Below are 18,218 nucleotides of genomic sequence, written 5' to 3'. Positions count from 1 at the left end.
GTGGTACAAAAAACAGTTTTGGTTTGTTTAGATAATTTCCCCCTTCAGTTACCAAGGTAACTGTACAGGGGGCTAATTTCTAAATGACTCAACGGTTTAAATTTTACTACGGCTTAAAGTTATGTTCAAGACCGCTCTTCAGAAACCTATGGGTGACATCATCAAGTCCATCTTTGTACACAGTCTATGGTGATGCTGACAGTTTTCTTCACACTGTGAAAGGTTTCCACACATGAACTGCAGGGCGCTGTGCACTGTGCATTTCCCACTTATTCATGCAACCAGTGACTTTGTAATATCTTGTTCTGATATTTTGTGCACACATGCTGTTAGTTTCTGTGTTCTTTTCATTCTACCTCAAAGTTTTTAGGATGAATTGCTCAAGAGAAACAGTAAAAACTAATGTCACTGCTTGTGTTGAAAAATAACCAGCTGGAAATTAGAGCCTTAGAGAAGAGGTAATTATCTGGGTATGTGGTTTTTGCTCTTCCTCAGTCTCCCTCTTGACTCTTACAGATAAGTACGCTCCGTATCCATGCAAATGCTTGGCAGACAGTTCAATTCCTTCTGGATGAGAGTGGGGGGGGGGCTGTCTCTCTCTCTCTCCCCCTCTGTGTGTGTGTCTCTTTCCCTCTCTCTCTCTTTCCTTGCTGGCAGCAGTGTCTGTACTGTTGGCAGGAGTGACCAGAATAAAAACAGCAACACCAGACATAGAGGAGGAAAAAAAGCAACGTGATCCATTGAACCAGAGTCTTTGCCCTCTCTTAATTACGTCAGGTCTCATATCTTTTCCCTTTTTTCACCTTTTCCCCAACTTCAGGCTAGTGGTAATTAGCTAGAAGAGAATAAAACCAGCTGATCGGGAGAGGGGTGGTGCATTTTGGAGCGAGATGGCTAACAGAAACATTCTGTTGCTCTTCTGTGGACTCTTCCTCTTAGCACTGATTCAGCCCTCTCTTCAAGGAGGTAAGTGTATGTCACAGGTGTACTGAGCCGTGATCTTTGCTGCACCAATCATGGACTTAGAACAGGTGCAATTTTGTGTCTATTCCTTTTTGTCCCTCAGAGACATAAAACTGAAGTTTTTAAGTAATTAAAAGTTTGCTGAGGCTTATCAGCTATAATACTTCACTTATTTAATTGAAATGTTTTATGTGATATATAAACCATATTTATATGTTGCAGGGTAACTTAGTGTAAATTTGTATGAAATAAAGTTAGTGCTAACTTTGATTGTTTAATTGTTTCTTTTGGCTTAATCCCAGTTATAACTTTGAAAGGACAGTTCTGCAGTTGCGTGGCTATGTATTTTTGGTTTTGGTGATTTAAATAAATTGGTTATATGAAATCTCTATGCTACAGTCATGAAAATTAAAGACTGTTTAGAGTGACTGAGCTTCTGCACCACTGCTGAAGAAGATGCTACAATAGATAGAAAGAAAATAGTTCTTTGCATCATATTTAAATGTCCATTTCTGGTCTTAAAAGTGAGGTTCAGTACTGTCCACAGCATTACCAGATATTTGTTTCCCATGGCTTTATATTGTCATTAGGTTTAAAAGTAAGAGGTAACTCTTCATCTTAACTTTTATGATAGTGCTAACTGGTCATTATTAGTAGTGTGCACAATTTAATTTTAATTTTAAATTCTAAACTAAGCATCCATTCATTTTTTTTGATCCTCTATACTAGTTTCTCTTGGTGTTTTCAATATATTTCAGACAATTAAATTGCATACACACACATATGCGTACATAGTGTATGTTTACATGGCTGCAGACCCTATCCTTTAACATGTCAGGAAGTGAAGGTTCCAGCTGCTCCTTCTTCCCACTCACAAACCACAGTTTAAATTCACCCCTGATGAACTCCCTGCTGGACAGGGAGCACACAGTATGTTAATGTCACTTTGACAGCTTCGACTTGGTCTTCTCTTGAAGTTAGAGTAACAACATGTAGATTTTAGGGGATAGTTTCAAGTGCAGCTTAAAGTTGTAGCTTGTCTGTTTCAGACAGACAGAAAGTAAGAAAGAGGTAGTGAGCATGCCTTTCCAACCACTTTCATTCAGCCTGTGTGTTTGCTTTTTCTCCCATTCCTTCATTGCTTTGATTTGGTTCTTGGTCTGTGTTTTGGCTGAGATTCTCAGAATTATTCAGCCCCCAACTGGAAAACATGTTTAGCATCTGTGCCTGGGTTTGCTGGAGTCAAGTACCTACTCTGTTGTATTTATTTGCGTAAAAGTCACAGCTGTTTAATTTCCTTATCTTCCAGTGTACAAGTGTCCTCTCAGATGCATTATTGTTAGATTGTTAGATTCCTAAAAGGAATACTTTGTCCATATAAAGCCTCACTTTTCCTAACCGCTTGTTGGCCTAGTCTAATTTGATCATGTTGACAAAGTCAAGTCTTTCTTTGTCAGGTCTTAGATTTTATTATCTAAAAATTTCTTTGCCCTTCTTTTCTCTGTCTTATAGCAGATTTATCCTTTCTTCTCTTAGCCAGCCACATTTCAGTTGAGATTTCAAGGTGCATTCAGGCAAAAATATATAGCAGGTGAAGGAGCCAACAAATATCAGCACTGGCTTAGGAGGGCAACTTTGATCTCCAGTGTTGAATCCATCCATATCAAACATTTCTGTGGCATTCAAACTAGTTCCATCTGTGTCTGTGCACTCTAACTTGGAAATAAAAAAACACTCTCGGCTTGTTCCAAAGTGAAATTATCTGTGAGTAACATGAACCTCATTAACACACAACCATTCAATTGATGCGTCTGCGCAGAAATCACCTGGCGAAAAATCACCCCTTGAATTATGATGGAGTGCTGAATGTTTTCCATCCACAAGTGTAAATGAGTTATGGTCCCAGAGGACACATCTGTGAAGGCGTTTGTTAATAAATATGTCCGCTGTCATGTTACCCTTTGACCATGTGCAGGTATGTTTGTTATTTATCCCTTTGTACGTTGAAGGAGGAAGATTTATTTTACATTCCACAAACAAACATGGATAAACGCGAGTTGGATGTTTCTTCCTATCAAAATAAATTTGTGTTGATGCAGCTTGGACTCAGTGGTCTCTATTTCATGTTGCTACATATTATAACTGAATCAAACCCAGGCCTACGACGGCTGATAAAATTCTTTGAATAGATTCCTCAACCTAGGAATTTAATCGGGCTTATACGTCACTGCCCTAATAAAAGGAAAACTGAACAGCTCATAAGGTCCTCGCAGATTTGTTGCGAAATGACACCAACTTTGAGAGCGTGTCATGTATCCCATTCTTCTGTTTCTTAACTTGACATACAGTATGTTCTAATCCCTCAGAAATCCCCAATAACCAATTGGTGGACTTGTGCCAAAGTCATTAGTTTAGCTTTTATGACAGACACAGTTAATGGTACAATTCTGACGGGCAGAGACTCATGGGAGATGAAGAGGGAAAATAGCTGCTCTGTTCCTTCACCGTCTCCAAAGAATTAAAGAGGTTGTGTGATTTTTTCTTTAGTATAACTGGAAGCCAGTTTGCCTCATTTGGCATTGGCTAGGTTCAGCAGCAAGACTTCAGAGGAATTTAATACATTAATCAGTGACACTCGCCCGACTGTAGGTGAAGTTAAACTAAATCAGTGCAGACTGGATGGCGGGCTTTGGCTGTCACAAAACACTGGTGATGAATTGCAGCATTGCACAACCATTACTGGTAGATACCTAAACTGATTGTCTTGATTCCCCAAAGAAGTGGTGCTTCAGGTTTTATTGGTAGCGTGTGCTGTGAACACCTCTTTGGCGCTAATCCCTCTTCTGGCAAGGTTGAGTGCCAGCCACAGCATGCTGGATTAATGTGACACATAGTCATCCCAGTGCTCAACAACTCTACACTGCAGTTAAAGTATTAGACCATTTTAAGTACTGTCTGAGCAAGACGCAGACGTTTTGCTTCAGTGAGGTTTTTGTCCAATTTCTCCAGCTTCTTTAATGTTGGACCCACAAAGGCATTTTAATTTGTTGATTTTGAATGGTTTGGTGTAATTTGCAGTGAGGTGACCTCATTTAGTACTCATTTGGGTAGGACCTCTTTCGTTACAAGCACCAACTGACTAAGGTTTGCTATTGTGAAAGAGCTGTTATTCCATGCATTCATGTCTCGCTCTGGCACACGTCCTGGGAAAGCGTTAGGAGATTGGACAATTCCATCCGCGGTTTGCAGTTTTACATCAAAGCATGCTGCCTGGCTTGAAAGTCACACTCTGCATCAAAGCTCCTAGCCAGAAACGATTACTAACATTTTGGCCAACAGGTTTTCCTATCACCATTTTTACTGTAACTACTGTTAAGATTGTTGTTGGGACCGGAGGATTGGGATGGATGAGTTGTTTTAATAGAAACGTAATTCTAAGGGACTGAACTCCAAGTATCTAGGGTGTAACTCCTTAGCAATATACAAAGCATTTTTACAATCTCCTTGTCCGTCCTGTCCCTTCACAAATGGATGATTGACTCATTGATTAGCGATCCAACATGTTTACGATGCGTCACTTTTACATATGTAGATTCATATGCACCGTTACTGTCGCATAGTAGCGGGTCCTCAGTATTGCTGGAAACACATATCAGTTAATAATTTGTTCAGCTTTTGCTCTGTGGTTGTGGATAAATGTCAGTCCTAGCATCTCCCAGTCAGATGTTTGGTCTGCTCTCAACCGGTGCCAAGTTTTCAACAAAGAAGCACATTAACTCAGATGATTCATTCCAGCCACTCTGTAAGCAGCCCTCACCAGGCTGTGAGCTGCGAGGAGCAGTCTCACTGGGCCAGCAATCTGAAATGGCTCCTGTCAGGAATGTTTTCATCTTGACCCACCACTGTGTGCTGATGTCCAAGCTTTTCTAGGTTTACATGACAGCATGAGAGCAACGTTAGTATAAAAATATTTTCTAATAAAAAACCATAACTGATGAGAGTAGATGGTAAGAAAATAAAATTCTGATTAAACACATTACGTCAATTTAATCAAAATCCTCTGGCATGAAAACATTGTATGCTGTGTTGTATTAGTTTCAGTGTATTTTTTTTGAGGCAGGGGGTGGGGTTAACATGACATCTTAAGGCCTTTTGCATCAATCAGTTGGTCTAAACAAAACAAAACTGCATGTTTATAAGTGTTTTGTTAGATTTTAGAAACAAAACTACTGCAGAACATCTCCAGTTCCGACACAGTGTCTCTAGACTGATTGTGAAGATTTCTTCCTCTTTAACATAAATCACTTATTTATGCTTTCCCCCTTCAACTCTGTAAACTGCTTTTGTCCTTGCCAGGATAAAGGTAAAGAGGAAATGTCAATATCTTATTCATAAATATGATTAATGATTTTTCATTCGGTCACACTGTTTTTCGCCATTCCCAGAGTTCATTCCAAAGCACAACTTCACCATTTTAGAAAACAAAAACGTGATTTATGTCCTCTACTTAATATTGTAGACGTTTATCAGTCACATCAGTTAATTTCACATTTATTTTTGAGAAAAAAAACAACAGTACATTGTATTTTGTCTGACATGTCACATATGCACCAGCAAAAACTGTGCAGTGTGTAGTGAATGTAGTCCTTCATGGGCTTTTTAACATTGCACCCCTAACTGTGTCAGTTCTACTGTATGATATTATCACATAAATCAGTTTCTGGAATACAGTCATAATATGAACTGTTTGTTCCACTGGCGTTTAGTGATTTCACATGGTTGATGGTTATCTTCAACCATGGCGTATTCATTAGTCATGTTCAGCTCTGAAATATTTATACAGGAGAGCGCACTGCTGTTCCAAAACCCTCAAAGAATGTCTCTCCGAATGTTGTAATGATCCCGTCAGTTTCCAGTGGGAAGGCTTCACTCAAGACACCCAAAGGCGAGCACTGACAAGATTACAATCAGGTCTTCTTGGACATTAAAATATTGCCACCCGCGGGCTGTGAGCTTGTTTGCCAGTGCATACCGTACCTCACATTGTTCTGCTTTACACAAGTGTCACTGAGACAAGGTAGGGAGAGTGTAGAAAGAGGCGGTGAAGTCAGGTGGGGTGGATGCAAGAATACGTTTTTAAGTTTTTAAATTTTTAAATTTTCCCATTTAATTTCTTTTTTTTTTTTCCTTTTTCCTTTTTTTTTGGAGATGGTCCTCACTCTTTCCTCCTCCGCCCTCCAACATGCTGTGGAAAAAAGACAGCTCAATGGGTGACTGATAGTAAGCCAGCTGTCACATGTCTGATAACGGGACAAGTAAGTGTGCCAGGAACCACAGTGTTTGCTCCACTGCTCTGTTGCTTGAGGTTGCACTATGAAAGCTTTCCGTAAAGACAGAATCAAACTTTCTTTTCTGGGACAGTGGTTTTGGATACAACTGAATGCAAACAGTTGTTAGTTTGTCAAAACATTTTTGATTTTATCGAAAGAGATGGGAATAGTGGTGCAGAAATGTGAAAATATCAGGTGACTAAAGCACATTGAGTAGTTTTTCTTAGGACTGTGGAGCACAGCACTGTGATCACAAATGGTAATGTTCTTGTAAGTCTTTTGTAAAGGACGGGGAATGCCATAGTTAACTTTTGTGAGGTTGCATGTGTTGGTGTTGTGTTTGTACTCTCAGGCCTAATTACCATGCATGTTCCATCAACTCGGCATTGAATTATTTAGCAAAAGACCAATTATTAAACAACCGCAGCACAGGGTTGTGGAAATGTCACATTACTCACCAGCTTGTTGTAAATGAGGTAAAACTAAACTTTTTCAAGTTACAAAGAGCAATTGTAAAAACTGTCATTAACATGGGAGGTACTACGGAAAAACCCGTCACCAGCTTTGGTTTGATTCAATAACAAAACAAGTTCTGACTTACAGTTTCCTAACGTCTCTGCTATTCACTCATTATTTGTGGGCCCAGTAACCCATATCCCCCATAAAATGAAGTGTTTTATGCCAGTGTAAATTTTCCACTTAGAGGGTAATTTGTAGATAAATTTATGAATCAGACTTTTTTTTTTTTTTTTTTTGTTGGCTGTATCGCCTGTATTGATGCTCAGGCAAAATATCAAATAAATGATCCCTCCCAGTGAAACAGTTGATAAACATGTCACTTCCTACTTTCCAGGCCGACATTCAAAACATGACATTATGAAAAACTAAACATACAAAGGGCTGGAAACAGTCCTTTTCACCTGTTAGCTTGTGTCTGGTCAGCTACGTCATTTTATCAAAATTCAAAACAAGGGAACTGAAGAAACCAAAACACATACACATACACATATGTTGTGTATGAAAATGTTTTTTTATCTAATCCTTTGAGCTTTTCAGGCATTGTATTCGTTGTGTTGTATAAACAAAAATTTGAATGCTCTTGAAGCTGAATTCTGATTATGAAATTTCTCTGCAAGTGTCCTGCCTTGTTAGATTTGGGATTTAATAATGATGTGAAAGTGTTGAGTGGTGACATCATTTCCCCTCTTATAGAAAAAAATTCTCCCTAAAATGTAGAAACTTTCCGGCCACATGTTGTTTGGTGGAATATTTTTCTTAGCCCTGTATATGATTTGTGAGACACAGATGATGTCTCGTGATGGTGAAATTTGTGAAAGAGCAACAAGTGAGTTTAATTTCCAGAAGTTTTAAAAGACTATAATGCATTGCAGCCACGAGAGAGTGTACATTGTAAGTAAAAACTTTCTTACTGGGCGATGGCTATTACTGTCTTTATCTAAAACCCTAGATCAGTAACAGTTCATAATATTTTCTGAGGTTTGCTAAGGGATTCTGTTGGAAATCATTAAGATATATGAAGGTAATACAGGCTGAGGGAAAGTGGGCATATATTATAGTAAATTATAACAATTCCAGACTAAAAAAGTACTAAATTACAATTAAAAATGTTGAATTCATCTCAGATTTTCACTCGATGGGGTACTCAGTTCCAGGCACAAGCACCAAAATGTGTGTTAACCCGGCCACCACGTCACTTTGGTTGGTTCACCTGCTACCTGACTTCTTAAACAATCACACCACGTCTAAAAGTTTTTGAAGTCCATGTATTAAAACGTGTCTCATGACATGTTTCAACTTTGCATGCAATTTCAAAGCCTCTAAAACATGAGCTAAAGATGGGATCCATCCACTGGCCCCATGGTGTGTGGGGGATTGGGGAAAAAATGGGAATATAAAAAGAAAATGAATAGATTTTTTTTTTTTTTTTTTCACTAACCTATGATAACCAATGGTTATTCCACATGGCAGCAGACAGATGTTGTACCTGGGGCCGAGGGTTTCCCAAACAGACCCCACTTTATAGCCCACATGACAACACATTTGTTTTGGCCGAAAGGCCAAAATTCCAGCCCATCAATGTGAGACCCATATGGACATTTTGACATGGAAATTATTTATACAATAGCCCCTACACTTGTTCTAGATACACATAGTTATTGAAATAGAAACATTGCAGAAAGTGTCAGTATGTAATTCCCAGACCATGTACCCTATCCCATGTGCTTGACTTATTTCCTTTTTGCCAATGACTGCCTGCAATCAGAGTTTACTGACACCCGGTTCACTGTGAGTCTTACAGTTGGACCATACTCAAGTCCAAATTGGAGTGATGATAAATTCAAATCACTGTCAGGATTCCTGTGAGTACATGTACATCATCACCCTCTTAATTCACTCAGAGCAACTCTGGGCTCAAACCACAACAGTAAAAAGTTCAGTTGACAACAGTTATTTAATCAATAACAAGAAGGCTTATTGCTTGCTGCAGCCTAGACATTGTCTAGGATAATTATAAGTTGTAAAATTCTCTCACATTTCTTTCTGTGTTCCAGTGGATTGAACCTGCCCCAAGCTGAGTAATATAGTTGTAAGTAATGGCTTCTAACCAGTGGTTCGGCAAGATCAGATCACTAATAAAAGTCACCGCATGATGATAAATATTCAGATCTTTTCGTTCTTTGTTTGTTATTCACCAACATTAATCATATCACAAACACTCAGGGCAAACTCTTGACTGGAGTCTACTGAGAAATAAATTCAGCCTCGTCTAATCCCTAGTGCTCTACAAGTCAATCTCGTCCTACCCCCACATTCCAGCACATTCCCATGACCTGGCTGAGTTCACAAGGAACGTAAGCGCGTGATGATGATGATGATGGCAATAATTAGGACAATCATGAAGAAATCTTCAATTTTATTGAGGTGTAGGTCAGGTCACTTGGCAAAGGTCAGTTTGTGCCTTATTTGGACGCATGGTCACAGTGAACCTAATGAACTCTGTAAAAGTGGTACAGTAGCATGATGGGATTCTAAGAAAAAAGGAAAACGGGAGCAGACACACACTCCCTCTTGCCTCGCTTGCAATGCCGAGACAGGAAATCCTCCTTTTGATTGTGAAAAGAAGGAGCAGAGTTAAGAACAATCACTCCACCTCCGCCGTGTGGTGCCTGCACCTAAGATCTCTCCCATGGAGCCACTGGTGTGGGCACAGTGACAGACACATGCACACACAGTCACATTGACTTAGCCATTTGATAATCAACTACAGAACCCTGGACATTATTTATTCCTAATTTTTGTTTGAGCCTGCAGGATTTTGAGTTTTCTTCAGTCTTCAGTATGACAAGGCCAAACCTCAAGAAATCTGATCAGTTTTTCCATCGTCCAGCTCCATGATCTTCCCAGTCAGGATGAGTTAAAAGGCAGCCTCCCTCTCATCTGTCCATTTGTTCATTCATGGAGTCATGGAGAACAATAACTGTTCCCATTTATGCTGGCGCTGAAAAAAAAACATGATATGGCTAATTCTCCTGCATTGCAGATGACCATTTTTGGTCAAGAAGAAAAGAATTTTCCTCTTAAACAAAAACAGACAAAAGTTTTTACCCGGTTCCAATCAGATTTTGAGTTCAGTTTTGGAGTATGTAAGTAAATATGGCTCTGTTGTCCTTGCTAAATTCAACATAAACAACTCACGCTTATATCAACACTTGATTCTGCAGTGTAGACTCTCAGGTTTTTAAGGCATGACAGAAAATATCATTCCTCATGGCTCATTTTCTTTACGAATCAGTCATCACACACTTTTTCACTCAAATATTGTTAGCATGCTGTATATGTCACAATATCTTCACAAACCCATCCAACAGTTGATTCTCAGGGTATGTTTGTTGGATTTTGCATTTCATTGGTTTCCTGCATGGATTGGCACTGACTGCTCGTTTTCTTGACCTTGGCTCTACAATAGAAACAAAACTGATTCTATTGTGGCACAAACCCAATAAATATGTCACAACTTATTAGTGAAAAGGTCAGAGCCATCTTCAATGCAATGGAATGTTACTGTTTGGCATTTTTCAGTGGCATGTGTTGTGAATTTTCATTCTACTAGATGGGACAGTAATACCTTGTAATGTTCTTCCCCTAATGGCCACACTCAGTGGACAGAATTCAAAGTGCAGTGTTCACACAGTATTCGCTAATAAACACATGAATGCTTTTGACATGTGGTTTAAATTAATTGGCCTCCCAACACATGTAAGAACCATTAAACATAATCATCGTGGTCCTGCAGCCCTGATCTCTCTATTTTATGATATAAACCAGGTTTTCCCCTCAAAAAATATAACTTTGTAATTTTTTGCCTTAGCTCAGTGGTCCCGTTGGAATTAGCTGTTAGTCGTCCCAGAACAACTGGAGTCAGTTTTTCATCCTCCCTTTCTTTTATTTCTGTTGTTGTTCTTTGCACACATGAGGCCACCATGTCTGGGATCCAGAACGACCATCTCAGGAGTTACTCTGGTTTGCAGCCAGAAGTCTGCTAGACAATGAGGCTAGGGGATAACGGTGGGGGTTGACGGTGTCCACAGTGTTGCAGCAGCTTTCTGAAAGAAGATTTCCAACTGCAATACCTCATCAGAATGAAAACAATTGGAAGTTTCTCTTAATCAAGCCTATAAAGTTTTTTTTTTCTTTTTCTTTTTTTGTGGTTTCACTCTGGCTCTGTCTGGAGCTGCTGTGTTCATGTTTCAATGTGCGCCCCATCACCTCCATGACCTGGGGCAGATGTGTGCGTCAAGGACAGATTTCATTTGCGCAGTCTGGGTCACAGATGATGAATGTGTGAGAATGTTTGTCTAATAAATGGGGTCATTGTTTAGAAATGCTGTTGCAAGTGATGCAATAAAAAATTAAAAAAAACATTAATGGCAGAAAACTGTTTTGGCTTGTGTTACCCATGTTGGTCATGACCTTTTGTTGTGTCTGTTGTGTGTTCCAGGTGTCTATGTACCACCTGGTGCTGGGATTGGACCAGGAGGTGCTGGAACAGGAACTGGATTCTTTCCAGGTAACAAAGCCTCCAATGACTGTCTGGACATATTATACAAAAATAATCCAGAATGCAGCCACAACAAACAAAGTCTGCTTATCATTAGCAGAGGTAGAAGAGTAAAATGATACTACTGCAGACCAGAAGTTTCACTAAAACAAAACACCAGTATGAAAGTATCTTAATATGAACTAAAAGAAAAATATTTACAAAACGTGAAGGTCATATGGTGTAATGATGAACTGGCCAGTTGTCCATTACATCACTGCATATAGGCATACCATAACTCAATACTCTGATTGTTGTTTTACAAGGGGCTGCTGGAGGAGTCCCTGCAGGCTATAAACCAGCTAAAGCTGCAGGTGAGTAGAAGGGACATTAGATTTATGATTTTCCCTGTACATAAATTTCATTTTTAAGAATCACATCTGGTTTATCACAAATTGGTTCATGCACTAATGTGTCAGTGAACTGGAAAGAGGAAACTAAACCTGTTTGATTTTTATATCGTAAATTAAATTGTAAAATTTCTTTAGCCTCATCATCAGTTGATACCTGATTTGTGGATGGACCAATGTGCATTCATGATAAACTAAATGTTTTGTTTAACTCATTGCTTTATGGTTATTTATTCCAGGCCGATCTTTAATTAAATGCAGAAGTTCATATGTGAAATGTTTATGTTAACTTATTATAAATTAAATGTTCTCCATATAATAACCTCTCAGTCATGACAGCAGTGTTGCTTTCTCAGGGTTCTGATTGTTTGTTCAAATGTCTGTTACCTCAATTGGGCTTAATGCACAGCCACAGATATTCTATCTGGTGTTTGTCATTTCACACATGCATAGCAGATGCCAGCACAGTCCACTTCAGCAGCAGTTCACCAGCTATATGCAGTGTCCTGGCACAGCTTCAGCTCTCATTTGCTGAACAAGTTTTACCCAGTGTGCCTTTTTTTTAAGCTAGGGGTACTAAAGCCGTGATGAGACTTGAATTGCGAGTTGAAAGTTGTTAGTTGGATGTGTAAGTAAACAGATTGCTGTCCTAAAGACCAATTCACACTCACTCTTCAACACTCTTTGCTTTGATATGGACAGCTCTGGGAGAAATACATGGTGAGACTCTCTTGTCAAACCACCACAAGCTAAGAATAATTAAATTCTAGGTATCTGACTGTGGCAATAAACAATGCGTTTGGGGCCAACCACTGTTGGTGAGCCAGTTTACTGGAAAACATTATATGGTTTGAGGCTTGGAAATTGGTTACACATTTCTCTCATACGACCTCTGTTGTGAGTTTAACAATGCATAATGATGATAAGGTCGGACATGTCGATGATGATATTAAAAATGTTAGCGGATGATTGATTGATAGATAGATAGATAGATAGATAGATAGATAGATAGATAGATAGATAGATAGATAGATAGATAGATAGATAGATAGATAGATAGATAGATAGATAGATAGATAGATAGATAGATACTTATTTATCCCCTAGGGGAAATTCATGAAATTTCCCCTTGATGATGCTGAATATTGACAACAATAATGATAATGAGGCTGCATTGATCACATTCATACCTGTTTCTGTTTATCCCTGACAGTAGGAGGTTATGGAGGTGGAGGCCATGGTGTGGGACCAGGTGGTTTGGTGCCAGGGGGTGTTGGGCCTGGTGGCTTGGGCATTGCAGGTAGGAACATAAAAAAACTAAAACTTTTTTTTTGTTTTAAGAAAGCCAAACAGTGAACAGCTGAGTGAGTAGCTGTTCTCATTTTTTATATTCAGGCTGCTTTTTTCAGTATCTTAGTGTCATTAATCAAAAACAGGCACAATTGGAAAGACAAATGTTTGACAAACATTTGTAGCTGTTGGAGTACCCTGGTATACAAACTGTTCCACTGCCACAAATCCACAATGTCCATGGTTCGATTCTGTCTGGGGACCTTTGTTGAAAGTAATAATCACCTCTCTCCCCCTTGTTTTCTGTGTCGGCTTCACTACCAACTGTCCAATAAAGGTGAAAATGCAGGAAGAAGTAATGTTAAAAAAAGATTGTAGCAGTCTATTTCATAATGTTTGAGAAATTGAAAAAAACTGTAGCTGTAACACATGCTTTTCTTTTGTTTTCACCCAACAGGACAAGGTGGAAAGGCCCCTAAACCAGGTAAGTTGGAACATTTACATCTGTTATTACATACAGAATAGGCAGGTTTTAATGTCACATTTACATACTGAAAATAACATAATAAAATATATCAAAACTTTCTTGTGAAACAGTTTTATGAAATATTTTGAAGATGTAGTGTGTTCTTGCTCCGTTTACAATATAGAGCTCTGCTGTATAGCACTTCTGTTATAGAGGCGAACAGATTTCTTTTGTTTACAACATGGACAATTCCTATGCAATACATATAAGTGCCTTGAAAGGAAGGAAACAGTGTGCAGTGTATTGTTATGGGTGGATGAAGTAGGTTAATGTATAGTCTGCATAACGCCAGCACACCAACAGAATAGGGAGACATGTACAGACACAGAGCCATGGCTAAAGAGAAACAGTCCTTTGATTGGTTGTCACCAAGTTTTTCTTATCACCCCAGTGTTTTCGTCAGGGTTGGTTTACACTGGCTCGGCAGCTGTTAAGGGCGTCCTGTCTAGGTGGGACCTTACATAGATTCTTCCACTCCTACACCTTAGCTGTATTAATGAGTGATGATTGGCAGAGTGAAAACGGCCATCAACGCCAGCCAAACAATGGTGCCAGAGCACTGATTAATGTTATTGTAATGTTAGACCCTTACAATATCTGGAAACCTCCGTGTTGAAATTTACCACGGCCGTGTCTCCGATACCGTACAGTAAATATTTTCCTTTGCTGTATTTCAGTCTGCACTGTATTGGAGCTTTAGTAATGTTTAGCCATCATTTAATTTCCGTAAGCACTGCTGATACAATCTCAGCTTACCTCTATGTGTTTAGAAAGATAAGGAATCAAGTAATCGTCTTATAGTCCTGATAACTCATGGAGCCTGTTACAGAAGGGTCCCTCTGGAGTGCCACACCGCCGCCCTCAAACAAGAGTTCCTGGAGAGCCATGGTGTGAAAATGACCTAATATCCAGTATATGCTGGAAGTTGATTTTGGCTGGGCTCAGCAGAGCATTACTTGGGAAATAATCCCCAGGCTTTTGTATGCCTTCAAGTTCTCCCTCTCCTCACCAGGCATATATGGCAGAAATTACGTTATTGAGAAAAAGGGAAGCAATCGATGTTAAAAGCAGCTCCTTGACTTATTTCTTAAATTTGGTTCTGGGTGTTCCTTTCCACATTCCAAACTAATCTCTATTGAGTGTAAAAACAAGCAAATAAAAACCGAACACACAGTGAACAGCTAGGGGTCAGCTAAGGTTCAACAGATTTCTGAAACAAAAGAAGAGACTTAATTTCACTAAGGGGTTATAAGATGTTCCGCTTCATGACTACAACCATGTTCAGCAATCACTGAATGTAGGTTCCCATCAGTGTTGACGTTTCATATCAGTGATTTCTATTCCATCAGAGGAATATTGCCTGAAGTGATCCAAATTTGGATATGAGAACTTTCTACATACCTCACAAGTATGAAATTTGCAACACAAATGCACATCTTCGTGGCGCCTCTGGTAGCGCATATACCACATGTCCTAACTGCAGCGGCCATGGGTTTGAATCCAACCCACGGCCCTTTGCTGCATGTTATCCCCTCATTCTCTCTCCCTGACTTTCCTGACTGATCTGTCGCTGTATTATCGAAAATAAAGGCAAAAATGCCCAAAAATAAATATATAAAAAAAAAAAAAAACCAAATGTACATCTTCAATTCACAAGTGGGTAAGCCTCTCAATAAACATAAAACACAAACATAACCAAACATAGAAGAAATGATTTTCAACCAGCACATGAAAAATCATTGACCCTGTTTTATTAACCATTAATATATAAAGCAGGATTCTGCCGCTAAAGAGACACAAGTGCAAACAAAGGTAAACTACTCACACAAACATCAAGAGAGCCGCATTCCTATGATCGTTCTTATGTTGAAGCCAAGCGGTGACATTGCATTCCCCAGATACACACCTTGCCTGGCCAGTAATAGAGAACAGCAGCTGGCTATGTGAGTAGCGTGACTGCAGTGAATTGCAGCGTAGCTCATGCAAGACCTTGTAAATTTTATACTAATTGTGAAGCCTGTCAGCATCCAGCGTTGACGATACACTGAAAGCTGGAAAGAGGAACTTTCTCCCTTTGAACAGCTATTGGACACTGTCTCCTTTCCTGTGTTCCCTCAAGCAAAGGTGGATTCAATCCTCATGGTGTGATTCCCAAAACTTGGCTTTCGAAGGCTGGCCACTTGTCACTTTCAGGCACTGTGAAGGGAGTTAACATGAAACATAGAGGTTACTGATTTTGCCGTAGGTGTAGTTTTATTGTACCCTTACAACAGTCTGGTGTAGATTGAGAAAGAATGTGTCTGGGTGGGATGTGTTACAGTACGTGTCCATGTTCATCTTGCCAGACCCTCGACTCTCTGAGCAATACAAAGTGAAGACAACATGCTGTCTGTCCCGCCTTTGTCTCACCATCTGAAAGCTGATATCAATGTCACACAACACTTCATTCATCTTAGAGCAATGAAAAAATATGAGCAGTCAGAATCTCTAAGCAACTTCATTTAGCATTTCTCTGCTTATATTATATAGATCATATAATAGATTGATAAAATACTATAGCCACCAATGTGTTTCTAATTTTTTGTCCGACCATTATCATTGAGGGTCTACACAACTACACACAGTATTAGAAACATGACTGGCATTTATTAGTGTCTAGGCTCATAAAGCATGTGGGAGGTGTGTGTGAAAGAAAATAGCAATTACTAAAGGAAAGAAATTGAATGCTGCCTGGCAGTGGGTTGTTTAGGGCTTCCCTGGAGTTGGCATCAGCAGCTAGCTCAAGCATTGGCCCCATTAGGTGCCAGTCCAAACGGTGTTCATCATAGATGTTGTACAAGATGTACTGGTTTCGTTGTTTTGTGGGTGGTCCAAAAGAAAACATATCTGAAGGTAGTCAGCTTTAACAGTTCTCTGAAAAAGACAAGTATGAAAAATGTGTGAGCTCTCTGTCAGTTCAACACTAACTCAGTGCTCCATCCACGACCAGCCATCCAAAAGACTGAAGGAAATTGATATTGTGAGCGTGTCAATATGGGTCTACTCATCCTATCATTATATTGCAGAACAGCTCAACAGCACTACAGCCTCCAAAATGACTTCATGAAGGTAGGATTTATTGCAGGGCTGTTGTATTAGACTGCATTAGTTTTAGATAAGTGTGCCAAATAAACTGGTAGCTGAGTGTATATAGTCCGCACTTACTACCTCACCTTTATTTTGGCTCTTCATTGCCACTGAATAAACATATCAATTTGAAGTAATGAAATAAAATAGTGAAAATGGTCCCGACAATTCGATGCAAGATAAAATCATGCTTGGACAAACTGCAACACACACATCATTTAAGATGATGGATTACAGTGGTTAATGCAGCAACATGTCTCTGTGAGTTGCTTTTGATGGTGTTCTGAAATTTCTGGATTGTGATTTCTGTGACGGCAGCCCAACCTGCAGTAAGAGGGAGAGTTGTAGCTCCTGATTGCACACAGTATGTAGGTGGGTTTGAGTTTTTACAGCCTGTGACCAACAGTTGACTCTATTTTGATGTTAGTACTCACTTTAAAGCGCACACTGGAAGTATTGCTCATATGCAGTTAACATCCACCCAACTATAAACTTTGCATCATTTTGAATATTGTGTGTATCTTCCTGCACATCCCATCTATACACCTGATTCTTTTGGTCCATTTTCAAACTCTCTGGTTCATATCAGGGTCATTGTTTGAAGAAGCACTAAGTGTACTTGTCTGGTTCACTATAAGAAGAGTAGAGGCAAGGCAGAGAAGTGGAAAGATAGGAATAGACATGGGGAGGACAGAGAAGAGACAGCGTGACGCGAGGAGGATGGAACGGGCCGATAACTCATGCAAGCATACCGTATACACTGTATGTCATACGCATTCTCCATCATTCACCAACACACACACAAACACACAAAACATCATATGCATATTTATTCATGCAACACACATGCTCAAGGAGCTCGCTGAGAGGAAGGAGACTGATAGATTGAGGTGAGGATGAAAGTGTTTAGCCAAAAGAAGATGAGCTTGGAGGAGATTCAGTCTCTAGGAGCCCATATGTTTTTCATTACTGGAGCTCAGACATGTCCTCTAAGCTGTCAGAGACTGGAAGCATCTGCATGTGTGAGCGTATGCAAATGCTTAATATGTATCCTAGCATTGGTTTGGGGACATACAGTATCCCTTCCAGCATAAAGACACGCACCGTAAATGAAGTGCTGCTTGTTCAGCTCATCCTCTATTTTAACCCACCTATCTTTCCTCTTTCTCTCCTCCATCTGTTCTACACCAAGTCTCTGTGCTAAGCTTTCAGCATTTTGGAACCTGAGCTGTCTGCAGAGGAAACTTTTTTTTTTTTTAATATATATCAGAACCACACTGCCCCCACACTTGACTCAGCCCACCCATTATACACACAGCCAGCAAAGCTTATTTGTTCACATTGGAAATGCTTCCCAAACTATTTTTCTTGTATGATTTCACCAGATGTTGTTGTTAGTGTCTGCAAAATCTCACTAATTCATCTTGAGAATTTAATTTATATCAGAGTAAAGCAAGATAAGATAAGGGCTTTATTAGTTTTTATTGGTGTCTAATCACTAACGCATGCCACAC

General features: G+C 39.5%; 1 protein-coding gene across 19 annotated transcripts in view; it reads left to right on the top strand.

Moving 5' to 3' along the window:
- The first annotated feature begins 682 nt into the window (after positions 1–682).
- The window catches only part of elna (elastin a), a 48,809-nt gene continuing 31,273 nt past the window's right edge, over positions 683–18,218 (top strand). For 15 of the 19 annotated variants that reach the window (XM_087172507.1, XM_087172509.1, XM_087172508.1 and 12 more), the window contains exons 1-5: positions 685–966; positions 11,314–11,382; positions 11,679–11,726; positions 12,976–13,062; positions 13,510–13,536. In XM_087172507.1, the coding sequence (XP_087028633.1) occupies positions 891–966; positions 11,314–11,382; positions 11,679–11,726; positions 12,976–13,062; positions 13,510–13,536 (307 nt within the window). In that variant the 5' untranslated portion in view covers positions 685–890. Of the gene's footprint in view, positions 967–11,313; positions 11,383–11,678; positions 11,727–12,975; positions 13,063–13,509; positions 13,537–18,218 lie in introns of all 19 variants that reach the window. The other 4 variants (XM_087172501.1, XM_087172498.1, XM_087172496.1 and 1 more) reach the window with 4 other exon arrangements.

Source organism: Seriola lalandi, unplaced genomic scaffold (assembly GCF_002814215.2).
Source record: "Seriola lalandi dorsalis isolate HSWRI2012SDOR001 ecotype SW California unplaced genomic scaffold, Sedor1 jcf7180002053065, whole genome shotgun sequence".
Classification (NCBI taxonomy): Eukaryota; Metazoa; Chordata; class Actinopteri; order Carangiformes; family Carangidae; genus Seriola; species Seriola lalandi.
This window is presented reverse-complemented; position numbering and strand designations above follow the sequence as displayed.